Source organism: Varroa jacobsoni, unplaced genomic scaffold (assembly GCF_002532875.2).
Source record: "Varroa jacobsoni isolate VJ856 unplaced genomic scaffold, vjacob_1.0 scaffold_145, whole genome shotgun sequence".
In the NCBI taxonomy this organism is placed as follows: domain Eukaryota; kingdom Metazoa; phylum Arthropoda; class Arachnida; order Mesostigmata; family Varroidae; genus Varroa; species Varroa jacobsoni.
In genome coordinates this window covers 96,384-113,864 of record NW_019213047.1, presented here as the reverse complement: position 1 = coordinate 113,864, position 17,481 = coordinate 96,384, and the positions used below count along the sequence as shown (strand labels likewise).

Sequence of the window (17,481 nt, the reverse complement as noted above, 5' to 3'; positions counted from 1 at the left end):
ACTCACAATCCAAGCACATACTCCTTCACGCTAACGGACACATGCTGCTTACCATAGGGGTCGTCCGCCGGTGTGGGGGACGTTTTTGTCCCAAGGAAAAGAACCGAAAGACAGAACACTTCGAGGGCAAAAGAGAGCCCGCAGATGGCTCCTATTTTTCGAGGAGCAGACTGCTGCACTAACTCGAGTTCGCAAAAAGAGAAATAAGAAAGAGTTGCTTCTTTTTCACCAGTTTCTTCCAAAAACACCCCCTCCCCCGCTATCCAGTTCAGCGCCACCGTTACTGCTGCTCACGGATTACCGCCTTACTACGGTCAGCATATATCTGACAAGAGTGACAGGCCAAGTTAAATTTGAACTGAAGACCAACCGATCCGATTCGCGCGTTGTTCTTGCCAAGAGAGTACCTTAGCTTGTCTTCTATGTGCAGTTGTCTTGCGATGCTTTTCCTTCTCTTGGCCACTGTTTTCCATTACTTCAACTGGCTCGTAAGAACTTCTTTTATTAAATTTTCAAGCACTGTAATAGTAAAAAGGTGGTAGTCATAGTTCTATGATATAATGAATCATTGATGCGACCTTGTCTTAGTCGGAACTTATTTCGATGTTCGAAATAGAAAAGCAATATTTTGAATATTAATTCCAGTTCCTGCTCTGAATGTGTGCGTGATGCGTACGTAATGCGAACGTTACACTTGCACGTAACTAAGATCAGAATTCCTCGTAAGGGGTTAGCATGGTAAGGTTAGCAAAAGTATGGCGGAATTTAGTCAATCAATTAAGAGTTTACGATGCATATCATAACACACTAATCCACTAGTTGCTTGGCTAATCGTAAGTTCTTGTAACTGTAAGATAGTGTTGCATGATGGAGCTTGCTTTACGAACTCGTAATGACCGTCTGCTGGGTCTCTTAGAGTTCAAACAACTCCGACTCAATTCATCGTTCCTTTAAACATACTAGACAATCTCATTTTTGGACATAAATATATACACGTGAAAAAAATGATCAAACATTTAGGTTTACGAAACCTTATCTACTTCGAGCACTCCTACGTGAGGTCGTTTGAATAAGTTGTGTTCTTCCTTTGTTACGTAAGACCGCTGAACAAAAGAAAGAATTGACAGCACACGAGCGAGTAATATACGATTGTGCCGGCAGAGTATGTGGGGGCAGCGCGACAACTCGAACAGAATTAAAACGTTTCGTATCTTTTATGCACGTGGCGTTTGTATTTCGTACTCGGTCGCGTGCATTCCCTCTACGTCTGATTTTTCGAATTACCTAACAGCGTCTGCTGTAATGTGCATCAAACTGCTAAAATTGACCATTGTCTGCCACCGTTATGGCCAAGCGACTAGTGTTATCGAAAACGAAGTACTTTATTAAGCTCCTGCTCGGCGAATTCTCTCAGGTTGAAATGACGCTAACAACAACGTTAGCAATAAAAGCACGATAACAACAACAACAACAACAACAACAGTGAGCAAGTCACGCTGCCCAATCACGAAATTTCGAAGGGATGCGACGGTACGGTGTGAGAACGGTGATGAAATTATGATAATGACTTTCATTTTTATTATTACTAGCGCTGATGCTGTTATGATACCTGCAAACTCTCTCGCCGTTGATATGAATCGATGCGGGATATTTGTTCATGTCAAGATAATAGATAGATTCGAACTTTCCTCTTCTGTCAGCTTATCTACTGCGCTGGCGGTGGACATGAGAACGTTCTTGAAACATTTTCAATTTTTTCGTTAGCCAACGTGATGATGGTGCTTTTTCCCAATTGCCAACTACAGGCTCATTAAAAATTGATCGAGCAGTAATTTAGTACAATATGATGAATGAGCCACCAACCAAACAAATAAAATACGTCCGTCTCAATTACCGGAGCGCCCAATTACTATCAACAGCAGCGGCGGAACGGTGCATTTAGGGAGAAGGTCGCTATCACGCCGAACTGGTGCTGACCTCTGACCGGACGCTTTGTCGCGATTTCTGCTACGGGACAACGACTTCAGTCAACCATTAAGAACAGTCTAGTGCTTCAGCGAGTCTCCTACAGAGCAAACGCGGACAGATAACACGAATGACAACGTCTAACGCGATAGCAACAAGCAATAACAAGAGCGGCATCAACGGCTGTTCAGTCCTGACAAGCGAGATCCACGGAAGAGAAGAAGTTCAACGAGATATATAAGTTAATGAACAAATCGACAAAACGAATTGCCGACAGTAACCACTGTTTATGACGTAGTGCATCCGTCCGGCAAGACCCTGCAAAAACCGTCTGTCAGCGGCCGCCAACAGTAACGCTAATAAGGGCCAGGGGGGTGACGTTGGTGTTCGTCCATTGCACAGCGTGTGAATATATCATCATTATATAGTCCGGATAGATACATGAGTATTGTTCGTTGTTTTTATCCTAGCTGTCGCTGTTATCGCCATTTTTATTGTTGGCGCCGTCGCTACGTCCGCTACTGTTTGAACGGCGCGAAGTAACCAATCATCAGGCCGTTAAAATATGAGCTTAAATGCGTAAGCCCCGTTGGGCCGCTACACCCGATGCCTTTATGGGGTATACTTAGCGCTGGCAAGCAACTGACGACAAGATTCAGAGACAACGGCGGGAGCTAATGGAATAGTTTATAGCAACGCATCAGAAATACATGAGGTCGCTACAACACCCGATGATAGCGCTCCTGGCCGTGACGGTGGCGTATCTGACAAAATTTATGATGAAATATTTTCCGTTCCGAGAACTGAAGAAGGTCAACGGAAGGCCACTGAGACAAAAGCAGCAACGGCGGCGTTTGCCAATTGTAACAATGAACAATGCCGAAGATCAAAATCGGATACACATTTCGTTACTCTTCGCGGCCCTGTGGACATAGTGGAAAAGCATATACTAACGAGGTAAGGGATTGGTTTTCAACACCGTCATTAACAACCGTCGCCATAACTACTGCACCCATTCGGGGTGTCATCTCGTTGCCATGGAGGAATTAGATCGTTTGCTCTTGGCCAAACACAGACGGTTCGAGAAGATACAACGGTGATGCAATCACCGTATTCTATTCGCCTGTCCGACGTACGTGTGAAATAATGTCTACGGATTAGAAATGCGTAAATTACGTTTTGCTTAGTTTCTCGTTTGTTGTTTTGATAGCACCAAATGAGAATTAATTATAATTTATATCCTATTTTCGTATTGCAGACAATGCATGGGATGTTGAGAAAAATAAAACTAATGTGTGTATATATAAGATTTTCGGTAACGAGCAGACAAACTCTAAAGCGCGTAAATAATTGAATCAGTCAACGCATACCTGTATACGTCGTCGTGATTTATGTTGTAAAAGAACAGCTGAGGATATTAGCCTTTTTCAATATTTTTGCAAAATCCTGTGATATTAGCGAAACCTTGAGACTGCTATATCTACTACTTGCCGCATAACATAGTAACAGGTTTCCAGTACTACGTAACGGATAGGAAATCTTCTATGGCGCATCTGTGCAGTGAGCCCTAACAGTAACAAAGATATAACATTTATAACTCATAGAAATATACTAGCAAACCACATTTGTGTGACCGTTTCCGCCGATGCTACTGACTTTTCCTCAGTCGGCCCTCTCCATGCACGTTTCGGATGCAGCAATCCTACCATCGATAGCTCAGTTCGGAGCTATCTATAATACTTTATATATTCGTATAAAAGCTATCTAAGTAATCTAGCCAGGAGACTATATGAAAGTGGATAGATATCTGCACAGCGCAGTGACGCCATTTGTTCGCGAATCCGCCAAAATCTGGTCCTCACATCAGCTGCGCCGTCACCGACTAGCACACCCGTTTCCGTATGGTTCCATCGCAAGTCATCCATTAAAAGGATCCAATCGACTATCGCCTGAATAAAGAGCACAAGCCGGTGGACAGCCTACAGTTGATTTGTGCTAAACAGATCAGCGTCACACCTCGGACTAAAATTGCGGAAAAAATAGGCTCTAGTAGCAACAGTAACAAAAGCAGACGCCGCCGTTGGGTTGGTAAAAGCAACAATACGGCATCTAGTGTTAGTGATAGTATCGGAGTTGCCTCTGCTCGGTCCGTTTAGTACCATATGAATCCATCGGAAATTACGCCGACACACTGCGCCCATGGAAAGGAGAAAATACGGTAAGTAGTGCGACACAACGAAGCCCTTTGTTGGGCTGCGTGATAGGGCAACTATCGAGGTAAGTACCGGATCCCCACTTGGAGGGCATGAAGGCATTTGGGACCAGTCATCAGTGTGTACTGACCAAGCATCTGAATGCTCTACTGGTGCCACGACTAGGCAACAAGGGTTGGCAAGAAGCATAGAAACGTAGCCAATTAGTATCAGAGATGAGGTGCACTCAGAGGCCGTCTACAGCCACAGCGCATTTTCTTCCGACGAACCGCTAGTATCAGTAGTGCCTCGACCGTCCGCGCCATGGCGGGTAAAAGCATAGAAAAGGTGGGTGTCTACATTCCATTTCCCTGCAAGAACGGAACGGGTAATAGGGGTAACGAATAAACGCTTGGCATATATATTGCAGCAGCACCATCATACAGTGGACATACTCGCTCGACCGTCCTATCCGATGCCCAAAAGCACATGGAAGCCTGTCTTTCCTGGTCATCTTCTGCTTCGGTCCTTTGTCCTCTCTCTGCGTTTTCGATGGGGGGTAAAACGGGACAGTTTCTCCATCACTAGAATGGTCAGGACAAAACGTCCAGCGGGACTGATGATGTTCCCCAGAGAATCTATACCCGGTCGAGTGCGAAGAAAACACTGGCGTTGTCCCAACCAGCGAAGCGAAGGCACGTCGGGAGTCTGAGGTTAGTTGCACTATAGCAAGTCGGCTTCAACGTCGTAGTAGAATTCTTCCCGTAATCGACGGGAGAGTCGTCTGAGTTCGTCTAAAAAGCCAATGTCACCGACGAAACTGAAGATCAATGCCCGGTCGTATCTGCTAGATGCCGCCGCTGCGCCGATTCTCGGTAAGGTTTGCGCCACCAAGCTAACAGATCGATGCATTCGACACGAACACAAAAAAATCAAACCGATAAAAAGCAGAGACGAAGCCACCTTGAGTGGCGGAACTCATATAGTCACGACTATACTACACTATCAGATGATGAGGTCAAGTACTCCTACTAGCGGAAATACGAGTGAGTCTTCACGAGACAAGACCAATAAAAGGGAAAGACGCTACTGAGTGGAAGCAAAGCAATAAAATGCTGTCGACACTTTATACTTGCACTTTCTCTTTTCGCCGTTCCCCACCAAACGTGATCATTCTCAGGCAAAGAAACAACCTCCTTCAGGTTAACATTGTATGCTTATATGGACTTAAAGCAAAAAACGACGATAACAAAAAAAAGTCATATAAAGCTCGCAGATTCCGCCAGTAAATCTTCAAATTTCTTTCTTTATGAATATGCTAAGCTCAGTTTAGATAGTCAGTCGTAAGCTGTGACGGTTGACTTAAATAAGTTCCACTCGTTCGATAACAACAACGATGATCAGCGCATTTCTGATAACTATATATGTTAAGTCTGCGTTGATATATCTATGCATTAATACGAAAATGCTCCGTAGAGCACAATGTAGATAAACTATTAGGCCATGCAGTATTTACCGTTTGTCCTGTCGCGTCTATGTAGCGCAGTCCGAAGTAGGCTGTTTCAAGTAAATTGAGATGTTTGTGCACCGCGTCCAAGAGATCTTGGCCCCGCGAGACATTCTGAAATTATAAAGGTGCAAAACAAGTTTAGAAAATTGCGTTCTAGCACATTCATATATATTGTACTCATTAAAACTGTGGATCATAATAACCACCCAAGACAATGCTGATGGCAACCAAAACTGCCATGGTGAAAATTATTATTCAAGGCCAGAGTTCGCTTCCATCTGCTGTCGAGTTTGTCGTTACAAGAGCGGAAGGACCTCTAGCCATAGCCTACGGCGACATTTCTCCGGTCGCATAAACAGGACCAACTAGCAGGTCCGATTGTGTGCATATGTACTTAGGTTGATTTTCCGCATTAACATTCAATCCCTGTTTTTTTTACGAGCAGATGATCTTTGCCTGCCAAATCAGGTGGTGTCGAAAATTGCAAAAAGAGATAACGGAACCGCGATCAGTTGCCATCTCCGCTTTTACCTATTTCCTAGTATAACTACTACCGTAAAAGGACAGAGCAATATTCAGGGGAAGGTTACGACGAGAGCAAAGTTGGGCAATTGGCAAACTCGATGAAAAACGGCCAAGCAAATTCATAACGTTGGATCCTTGTATACGAACGCCTGTGGCTGCGCCGTATAAGCCCTACTATTCTATTTTGCTTGTTGATGATAACAACGAGCGGGACAGAACACGCTTGAGTGGCTCAATTATGTTCTTCCATCGTGTTCATGGATCTGTCTATGGGTATGTGTGCGTACCTGTAGCGGTATAATACAGATCTAACTTGAACTAAGCTGAGTGGTCGTTTAGTTGGTAGACGGATAAAGTACGAGTCGAGGTGCGCGCCGGTTTGGCGCACACCGTTGCAACGCCTGGAGAAAACTGTTGAAGCATTTTTATTCTTTCCGAAAATTGCGTTCTCCCCTGCTGCTACACACTAAAGCACCAGGGAATCAGAAGGGCCCCTCCGCTAAAAACTGCTAGGACGTAGCTCCAGCTGCTCTTTCTACTGCTGCTGCTGCTGTCATAACCCAGATCCAGGCTAGTCCAGCTGGACCAAACCATACACAGTCAATTTCAACGTATGTAGTAACATTGAAAAGCATGGGTTGAAAACGGCAAGCCAAAATTTTGCCATAATGCTCACACACTACGAGTGTTCAAAGATGTACGTTTTCTTCATTTTGACGCAGCCTCTGAGTGAATGAACGGACGGAGCTTTTAGGGGAATGGAGAGGGTGACGTAAGCACTAGAGGATGCAAGCGCCTCCGCTGTAGTCACCGACCATCGCGTGCCCCCGTGTTCATATCGTCGCGTTCGCACCGTTCAAGCAGCAATGTCAGATACAGTAGTAGCGGTGGTGGAAGCAGAAGCAGTGGGAAAAATATGCCGAAATGGAGTAGGTCCTCGTAGTTCACAGCAAAAAAGTGGGCGCCGTTTCAAACAAAGAAGAGAAGACGGAACGAATACACAAGAAAATTTTAGAGCATACCGCAGACGTTGCCACAGCTTAGGCTGTTTGGCTGCTTGCATCAAGTCGGCCTTCTGTTTTTTTCTCTCTGCTGTTGATGTGGCCTCGCCGAAGAAGCGAACTAGACAACCGGGAACAGCGTTGAGGCAAATTAGACGACTATCAGTGAATAGTGGCACACGCCTCCGATGTGCAACGGTGTCCGGATGGCCGTGGGCGGAAGAAGAACTCGGAAGGTGGAGCAGAAGCCTACTTAGAAGTAAACGTAGTCGCGCCCGCCCTCGCACACGCCAAAAACAGATAATCTCTCTCAAAAGCGAAAGGCCTAGCAAGTAAGCAACCAATGGGAAAATTTTCGTTGATTTCGTCCTTCTTTGCTTTAGCAGTTCAGTCTCAATGGGGAACTGCAAAGAATCGAAACATGAGCGCGCTGTCGCAGCCATCCATAATTCTGCCGTTGAATGCCACAATGGGTCGAAAAAATGCCTCTCTCCTATCGGTAAAGGACTAAAGGACAGTGACCTTAGCATAACCAACGCTAAGGGGCAGACTGAACCACTATTGTCTTCGCTTCAGGCTAAGAGCATAGATTTCAGACTTCTAAGGCTCGGTTTGTAACGATACAATTGCATATGGCTGGTAATGCTGCAACTATTATCGGAGCTTTGAGAGGCCTGTTACTTCGGAATTAAAATCTAGCGTTTGGTAAGGCCGGTCCTTGTTAAGCGTCCAGCGAGGCGGCACGGAATAAGAACACCTGTGAACGCCGAGTGTCAATACGGGCGGGGCGATCTCCATTCTATTTGTTCTCGTAGGGTAGACGAATCTTCTGGCCCGTTTCAGAAGCCTCGGCTGCGAACTCAACGATTCACCACGTTGGCACCGACAGACGTTCTCCATACTCTTCCCTGTGCGAAAACTACACACCTAAGAAAGATATATGTCGAAGAGACGTTGGGATTACCTATTTTTAGGTAGCCCTTGAGACACCAAGAGAATAGGCGAATGGAAGGAGGTAAGAGCGAAAGCCTTAGAGGTGAGGTGTTCGAGCGGCTGTTAATTTCAAACTATTTGTTCGGCTAAAGGAAACCGCTGGATGATACCACTGGCAAAGCAACATAGTCACCTGAAGACGAACCAAAGTAAGGCGGACCAACCCTGGCAGAGCTCCATGGAGTGCGATAACGAGAATAAAGAGGTTTGCTCGGTGCGGGCTGCTACCTTAACAATGACTCTGCGTGAATCCATGAATAACGGGAATGCATGTTCAGGGGAATTAACTACTTTGAATAAATTCTCTTCAGATTGATTGTCCGTACGCACGTTTCTCGTCGTATACAACTGTGTACAGTTTCCGTATAGTAATACATTATATTATGTATAGCAGTGATTCTTGTTGTCCTTTTAGTTCCGCTATTCAGGAAGCTATCTGCCGTGTAGGGCTGTGGTCATTTGTCTTAACTGTCGTGATAAGCAGCTATTAGATATTGACGTCCTATTGTTATTCTTTTCTCGATTACTATTGTTTTTTATCTTTTTTTTTTCGTCAAACTTCAATTTGCCGATACCTACAACCGGCATCGACGCAGTGTCGGCGTTTCAGATTTTACGACTTTTGGTGTCGTTTGGTGCCGGCGCGCTCACACACACGCGCAGTAGCAGACAATCGCACATTCACTCATGCCAACACTTGATAGCAATGTCTGAACTACACACGGCTCACTACTCTTTCATCATTTGTACTCATGTATAAGCCAGGTTGATTGCCTGGTAGGTCGTTGCTTTTCTGGTTATAGGCCCGTAATCATAGACTGCGCACTGTCGTATCCCCCATTGAAATGGTAGCGGGTTGTTACCGCCGACACCTCGGGTCAGGATCGTGCCTGCCGCCTGTTAATGACCGAGTCTATATGCGAATTCCTTTTGACGGCCGTGTAACGCCGTAGGCTTACATTGCGCCTGCAGGGGCTGTGTTCGTCACTCTCGCGTTTCGCTCAGTCCTTGCGACGTCAACGATAAACGCGATCGACTATATCCGTATATACATGTGTATATGATGAATTATTTTCATCATCATGTTGACCCGGTTTTGATGACGACGACGCGGTTGTCTCGGGTTGATTAGAAAGAAGACCATGCAAGAGCAATCCTTTGCTGTAGCCCCGTATTGGATTGACTACGCAGCAAGGAAACGCCAATTGTCCTATTGTCGACTATTTTTATGCATGCGACGTATACGCACGTATCGCATCAAGATAGGTCATATTCACCGCTATGGGCGAACATCAGTTCACAGCTCCAATGAAAATGTCGATTTTTTCGAGTCGTCAAAAAACAGAAGCGAAAACAAAGGTTCGAATGAAAAAAACACACAGTCGCGGCAGCAGCAGAATCACTGGGATCACAAAAACGATTTAGTCGATTGTTGCATTTGACGAATATTTGGGTCGTGTCCGTCAAAAATGACGCCCCTTGATTTGCCCCACCACAGGTGGAGGGACTCCATGATATGGAAGATGGTGACATTGGGCACGATGTAAAATGGGTAAAATTGATAACACTTCGGATTGCAGCTGTTGCTACTACCGCCACTCATAGAATCGATTGCGATAGAAGTACCTAGATTACGCCCATTGTTATATAGCGTCGAATATGAAAGCTGGTACTACGACGTATCAGAGCAAGTTATAGAAATGAAAGTGATACGCTGTTTCGAAGCGCAAATCCCGGCTCTGAACTTGCGCTATCTTTAGTTTTCTTTTTATTCGTGGGCGAATATTTCAAAATGCTATCCGCATCTGCACGTATCATTAGATTATTCTCCGACGCGCTAAATTTAATTTGAATTTTGGCGCTTTAAATGGTCGACCTTAATACTTGTGCTCGTGCGGAACATATCCGTTTATTTCTCAACAAGAAAAGGAAAACAATATCTACAGATGAGCTGGACGTGATGCGTGCAGGCTCGTGCGGGACAAAATGGATGGATAGCGGTATCAGTGATTCGTAACAACTTAAGTTATTTTGAGTTAGATTCAAGTTGAAGAGATCGTGATCACTCCCACAGACAAATTCAGGGTTCAACATTTGTTGGTGTCCAAAGGTAATTCGCGATCTTAGCCTCCCGCATAAATCGTAGTGCAAATCAAATTATAGAACAGATGCGACATGAGTTCTTCAAGATCCATATTAGATATTTTATCAGACGATCTAAATCAGTGGACATACAGTAAATCAAGCGGGTCCCAGACAGGAAGATCTACACACTTAAGACGGCGCGTAAATTAATTTCTCGGCTTTATTTAGGCACGGTAAGTTGACACTGTGACGGTTGTTATTGGCCTTTGTATTTGTCCACCTTCGTCTGGAAGCCGTTGACATTCAGGCAGATTGAATTCTAGCATCGACATTCGTTCGGAGGTGGAGCACGGTCGTTTGGCATCACCGTACATATGTTAGCTGCAACTAGTCTAGAATGGGTAAAGCATGATTCTAGCGAGCAACCGAAGCTGCCCGGATGGCCAGCAAAAGTGGTAAAATCAATACGTTGGTGTTGCCGATAAGCGATGCTTTAATAGGTCACACCTTTCCTTCCTGTTTCCCTTTTGCTTGCCGGTAACCAGTCAACGGCTACCACACTAACTTTAAAGATGACAGTATAACGCTAGATCTACGCTATGTTCTCGCTGTACATCTCATGACTAACAATTTACACCATCCATAGCGGCACCACTAATCAATATTGCCTATTGCTATGAGCGCCGTTGGCCTGAGTGGCGTTTGTGTTCTTTTTTTTTTGTTCTTTCTTTTGACAATAAACGGCAGTAAACGGTAGTAGGTTCTGAGCGGCATCGATACGACAGACGCGTACCGCAAGCAGATTGTCGCTACGATTCGACCGTGTAGCGTGATTTTGCTATTAATAGCCTCGACAGATTTACCAATTAGGAAACCGAGCAAAAACGAATGCAACAGCTCACAAAACAAACGGTTTAATCGTTACTAGCTCAAACGAAGGCCGTCTAGCTTGTTGAGCATCGCCTGTCGCATCTTTCTGATGGCAATTGATCTACCTACCTCACTATCGACTTAGTTTTAGCGCTCCTCATGCTGAAACGCTTGTGATAAACAATGACTGTATGAAGGCGAGCTATTGATAGAAACGAGCAGACAACGATAAGAAATCTCGCTGCGTATCGCTACGACGATCAGCATATTTATCAGCAACTTTTACCCGACCTAGTGCCACATTTCCTATTGTTATTGATCAGTAGCAAAAGATCAGATATCTCAGATCGATAACAAGCACGAAGATCTTAACCAGTACTAAGAATAGTCGCAGTTATGCTAGACAATTGTAATAAACTGTACTTATGTCTATCCAATATTATGTTTGCCTCGGTGAGTAAGAGCTAGGTTAGAGATTAGGATATTTTGGATAAAAACCGAATAACGGTAACGTTATGGTAGTTATGCTTGATCGCCTTTGATCTGCCCCTTCATCATCATGGATAAACTGCAATTATAGCTTTTAGACATATTTGAAGATTTATAGTCCGCTGCGTGTTGACGTCACTTTTAGGAACGCAACAGTAACAGATTCCCCAAACGATACGTACATGCGTAGCTGACACCGTTAACCTGCAGCGTCTTGTTCTATTCAAGAACTTCTGCATTAGTCAGTGCAAAGCGTGGACGGCCTCACTTAGCGTCAGAGCAGATCATTGGAACCGAATGGGAAAACGGTGCCGGTTAAGTGAAACAAAATACGCCTCATCCATACGATAACCAACGGAAAACGACCTCTCTTTGTGCCCTACGATCTGCCATTTAACGCGTGACTGATTCGCAGCATGCTCGCTCAGATAGCAATTGTCCGCTACCCGATAGCCAGCGATCATCGCGACGTTTCTGACAAACGACGACGACAGTGGCAGTTTGCAATCCCTTTGAATCTAGGCATCTCAAACATGTTAGCGCTCATCATTGGCCGCGTATAGCTGAAGGCTCTACTACAAGCTACATCTCGAAACTCGTGCAGATACCCTTTTGTAGCCCAGTCGACGTCGGTAAAAATCTGCTACTGTTTTCCTGCATTGCCAAGACGAAGCGTTTGTAATAATATTGATGAATTCTGCACCAGTTTCTCTCGACCGAAGCAATGGTCATGCTTTTTCTTTGCGTTGCTTTTCTCAGCTCCTCCTTTTTGTCTGCTGTTCAGGATAACGCGATTGGAAACTAACGATTATGGCAGCAAGTTATGACAGTTAGCTGCGACGTACGACTTCTCTGAGACGATTTCAGGGCCACGTTCTATTCGAGCTACGCTCTGTTAAAATAACTCAGTTAATAACACGATTAAAGGTAGGAGAGCAGATAGCTGACGGTCACTGCTCACGTCGTCTGTTTCCATTTCTACCCTCTGTCTTATTCTTCTGACTGGCAGTGAGTACAACGAAATAAGCACAGGATAAAGGAGAACGGAAAGGAGTGCATTGTCTCTTCCCTAATGTAAGTAATACTCCAATATTGGTAAGTGAGCACCGGACACTATATGTGCGGCCCTGCGAATCTAATGACACCGAGGAAATGAACGGCTCTGCAAAGCCTATACAGATATCGGACCGCTTAGCTTAATGCATTTGTATCTTAGTGCTTTATTAATGATAATAAAGATTTAGGAGTTCTAAAAGAAGCATAGTGCTTATGTATAATAGATACGACGTTAAGATGATAATACTTTAGTAACAAGAAACGTTGCAGCGAAAAAAAGACTAACTAAAGTTGAAGATAGTAAAATCTTCATTTATGGCACGTATATCCGGTTAATAAAGGGTCTACAGATTACAAAACATTCGAAGGTTTTGTGCTACCTGTAGTGTAATATAGAAGAGTGGTGCGGATCATGCAAATGTGATCGTAGCACGTAATTGAAGAAGCCCGTTGATACGCGGCAGAGAACGTTAAGGGCTTGGAAATCACAATGAATGTATATAATATTGAAACAATTTAAATCGTTTTACAATAGCTGTGTGGCAGCGTCATCGGTGCTTGCTCGCGTGTGGAACAATCATATTCATCGTATGTATTTTCCGCAAAAAAATTAGATTCAGATATGACTCTGTCAAGTGTTTTATATTGCAGCTAATGGGATTTCACAATAACCCATAAAAAATCTGGCCATTTGCGACGTTCGCAGCTGTCATGACATCAGTACATTGACGGGGTCCTGCAAAATTGAACGAACGCCTATATCAAATTCATCACGGTAACGCTGATCATTAAATGCGCCTTCTAGACAGTTTTTAGCAGGGCTATATGAAATTTCTAATCACTCAAGGCTAAATTTGATCGATCATATATAGCCACTAAAATGATGACATAGAGGAACGTGCTATATATGGAGATGCAATGTTGTCAAACGTATGTTCTGTCGTGTAGCGTAAAAATACATTTGTGATTTCCGGATATATGCTACCGAAACACAGTTACTTAAATCGAACGGCCTGCTTTTTATCAGACAGTGTGACAGATTTATTGACAGTTGGCCGTTCCTTTTAACACTATATCTTCCCGATACAGGCGTCACTATCAGGCCAATGTGACACACATATGAATGTTTATATGCGTACCGGATCTATTATTTAGCGTGTCATCTTAATGATGGCAATAAAATGGTTTATCAGAAATATTACTAAGGTGATATTGATAATAATAATATAACAATAGTCTACGTAATTGCCAGTGATAATGGTATGACAATTTTCGCTCGTGGCAACGTAATTGCTGGTGTACTACGGTGCCACTACGATTCCTGTTGCTCCGTAATGCTACGCTGATTTCCATGGGCTTTACCTGTCGCGTACGGCTTCACATGGCTTTCGACATGTATATGCATTGCTTAGTTGGTTAATTTCGATGACACCCCTGTCCCACCTTAGGCTGTTGCAGACCCAAATACAGCTTCCATGCAGCAGAGCGATATACCGATGTCTGTCTACCTGTCTCTTTGCTCGCCTGTCGACAAAAAGTTAAGCTTCGCCAGAAAGGGGTGTAGTCATCAACAATACTTCACGACCTGCAATCTCCTGCACTTTTTTATGCCCTTTTGCTGGCTCTTCGTAGTAGCAGTACCAAGTATCATGTAGTATTGCTCTATGAAAAATTGCTAAGTTTCGCAAGGCGGAAATCAGAGATAAATATAAGTATTTATGCAGTAACACACGCGTCTTCTGATGTTTCTTTCATATACTTTCTTAATGAGAATTCAACGAATAGCAGTCTGCAGATTGAGTTCGTACATATTGTCTAAAACTAATCGTAACACAGACGGGGTCAGTATCAGCGTGGTCGCGCACACCATCATCAAGCAGCTCGAAACGTTCAAACGTGAAGCACACTTGACGAAAAGAAAAAAACAGCCACGATAATGCTATCAGGCGTTTCTACGTGCGAATAGTTGTTTTTTTAATATTTTTTATACTTTATTTATCTTCGAGTACGACGATCATCTTGTGAACAACCAACATTTATTTGAATTGTAACCTTTATTGTATTAATTACGCCTGTTGACATTGACTTGATTCGGAATAGCTCGGCCTGCTGCTGAATATGTCATACGTATAGGGTTTTCGTGAGCCCGTGCAATTTTAACCATCAGGATAGTTTCTTTCTGATCTCTAAAAGCAACAGTGAGCTTCTATAGGTCTGAGGTTTCTGTCGTAGAACTTTCAAGTTCACCTGTACAAAAGTACCTAGAATAATTGAGTTCGTTTTCGAGATTGCCGACGTAACCTATTCCTTTCTGCATTTATTTTGTATGCATAAACTCTACTTCATTCTAATTACAGAATAAACGTAACTAAACCTCATTTGACAAAGAAGCTAAAATAGCTTTTTTTTTTTTTCTTCTATTTATTCTCCTGATTGCTTGAAAGCAGATCTATATATTGTCAGTCAGTGCTATCAAACATTTTAATCGATGGCGAGCAGTTCTGCCAGTGTTCCCCTCATTAAGTAACAACGCTATTTCATTAAAGGGGCAAGTGAGAAATGTAGCAAAGGTGGGTGAGAAAATTATGTTCTGACTTTCTAGGGGCATTATCGTTTTCTGTGCATCTTAGCCGTCATCCTATAAGTGTACAGGATCCCACACGTGAGAGCCGCTGCCGTACATTAATGTCCTGCATATAGCGAAAAACAAGATGACCACATGCACATATATATACACTAAAAAATGTGGGTTTCTTTAAATTTTCCTTCATCTGTCGACTAAGTAAGCTTAAACTTAAATATTATGAATGTGCAAACTCCCAGCGTCCCTAACGTAGATTGTCAACAGGAAATTATTACAGTATTTAATTAGATCTAAATCTGGTAACAGATTGTTAATATGAATTAATTAATAGGTTGTTAATGGGTTAAGGCCATGGCCAGTTAAGACCAGATCGACAAAAGTACCACTTCAGTTATGAGACCCAAAGCAACAAATTCATCAGTATCACTGCGAAGTTGCTCAAGTATATATCGGACCTATACTTTTGGCGAATCCTGCCTTTCTTATCATGTGTATTCAATGGCAGTGATACAAAAGAGCAATCTCGGTATGTCGTATAAAAAAAAAAATACATATTTATGGCATTCATCCAGTTTATAGCCGATATCGAAACTCTATGAAAATTTACATTTCATATTGCTTAGTATCCAACACAATGTGATCGGGTTCTAGCTAGAGTCTCGTAGCCTGTCATCGCATGGAACATCAGCTTTTATTCTAGAGATTATTTTGTATTGATTCTAACTAAAACTATGTTGTACTGATATTGCCTAATAGCTCATGAACATAACAATTATATCCCTCCGACACCAGCCTGTTGCAGATGTTCTCCACCGTCCAATCACAGCCAGGATCGCCTTTAACGCTAAAACCGGCTGCTGTACTAAAGCGAAAGCTTCGAAAGAAAGAAACATTTCAATACGTTTTGTCCCTTTACTATTGTTTGACTTTATTATTTAGTCTGGTGCTACCACTTCTCGACATCATGCAAAAAAAGGTTAACCAATCCCATAGCCAGCGTACGCGGTTCTGCAACAGCATCAGGGTCGATCCGAAACGCTCGAAGCTGATTCCGATAACTGAGCAACAGTACCGTCCAATACAAGCTATATTACTGTGTACTCGTATAACTAGCAATGCCTATACAGCGTAGACAAGCTTTTCTCCAGAACGATTAATTTCCCGTTCTACCGCTAATACAACACATATCTGTGGTGCACCCCTCGTTGGCGTCGGAGCGTCCCCCTTACCCTCCCTTTCCCTTCCTCTATTTTGTTACATTAACGGATATGGTTCCGATTTTCTCTACGATAACAAAAAAAGGGAACGAGAAATGCTCAATGGCGACAAAAACTCATCAACCCGAGTAGTACAGTGTTGCGTCAATGAAGATAATACTGCCTCTTTTTGGCACGCAGCATCCATTCAATGAAAAACAGCAGTAGCAACAATAACAACAACAATTGGTGAACCCTACGCTACCAGCTGAAGGTTATACGAAAGCGGACCGCTATCACTGAATTTGATGGAAACAAGGTTAAAAAAAAAGAAGCGTGAATAACATCAACGATGAGGAACGAAAGGTGTGAGTAAGTGAAGGGTGAGAAGCCAACGAGCTCGGCCGAAAAGCGCCATCACGTTGACGATTCATTGTCTCGTACCTGAGTAAGTGAGCAAGGTTTAATGAGTCGGGCCAGTGAACTCTCGAGAGGCACAATAACGCCAGGATTAGAAGCGGTGAGTGAGGCTTTGTCTTGTCTCCTTTTTGCAAACTGATAATCAGATAGATGAACTAACTGATCATTACTTACGTCTCCGGCTCTATATGCGCACAGGCGCGCATATATATACACGCTTACGTACAGCCGCAACAACTACATAGTAAAGACTAGGTGGAAGGTTGAGGTAAAAAAAGTGCAGAGGTTACTAGCTGCAGTGAATTTTTTCGAAAATTTAATGATAGAGTACCACGTTCTTCGTCCTGAATATGACAGTAAAAGTTCGGGTAGATAGAAAAGACTGACACTTCGTAATATAATTATAGTATAATAATGTAATATAATAAATAAAACAATGAGATTTTATTGTACAATTACAGCGTGTTCAGGAGGTCTAGTAACCTTATGAAGCTTCAACTAAGGTTTGATGATTTCAAACATAAGTCCTCCATGCTACTTATTTTTGCAATTCATATTCAAAAAGAAATAAAATCCATTTTAAAAATGGAACGTC

The 17,481-nt window shown here is 43.2% G+C and overlaps 1 protein-coding gene across 4 annotated transcripts in view; it reads right to left on the bottom strand.

Annotated features, from left to right (window-relative positions):
- The window catches only part of LOC111269273 (uncharacterized), a 104,965-nt gene that overhangs the window by 57,834 nt on the left and 29,650 nt on the right, over nt 1–17,481 (bottom strand). For all 4 annotated transcript variants that reach the window (XR_002685700.2, XM_022848743.2, XM_022848747.2 and 1 more), the window contains exon 2: nt 5,674–5,778. Coding sequence is in view for 3 of the 4 variants with exons in the window: in XM_022848743.2 (XP_022704478.1) it covers nt 5,674–5,778 (105 nt within the window). In the remaining variant the exon portion in view is untranslated. The remainder of the gene's footprint in view (nt 1–5,673; nt 5,779–17,481) is intronic.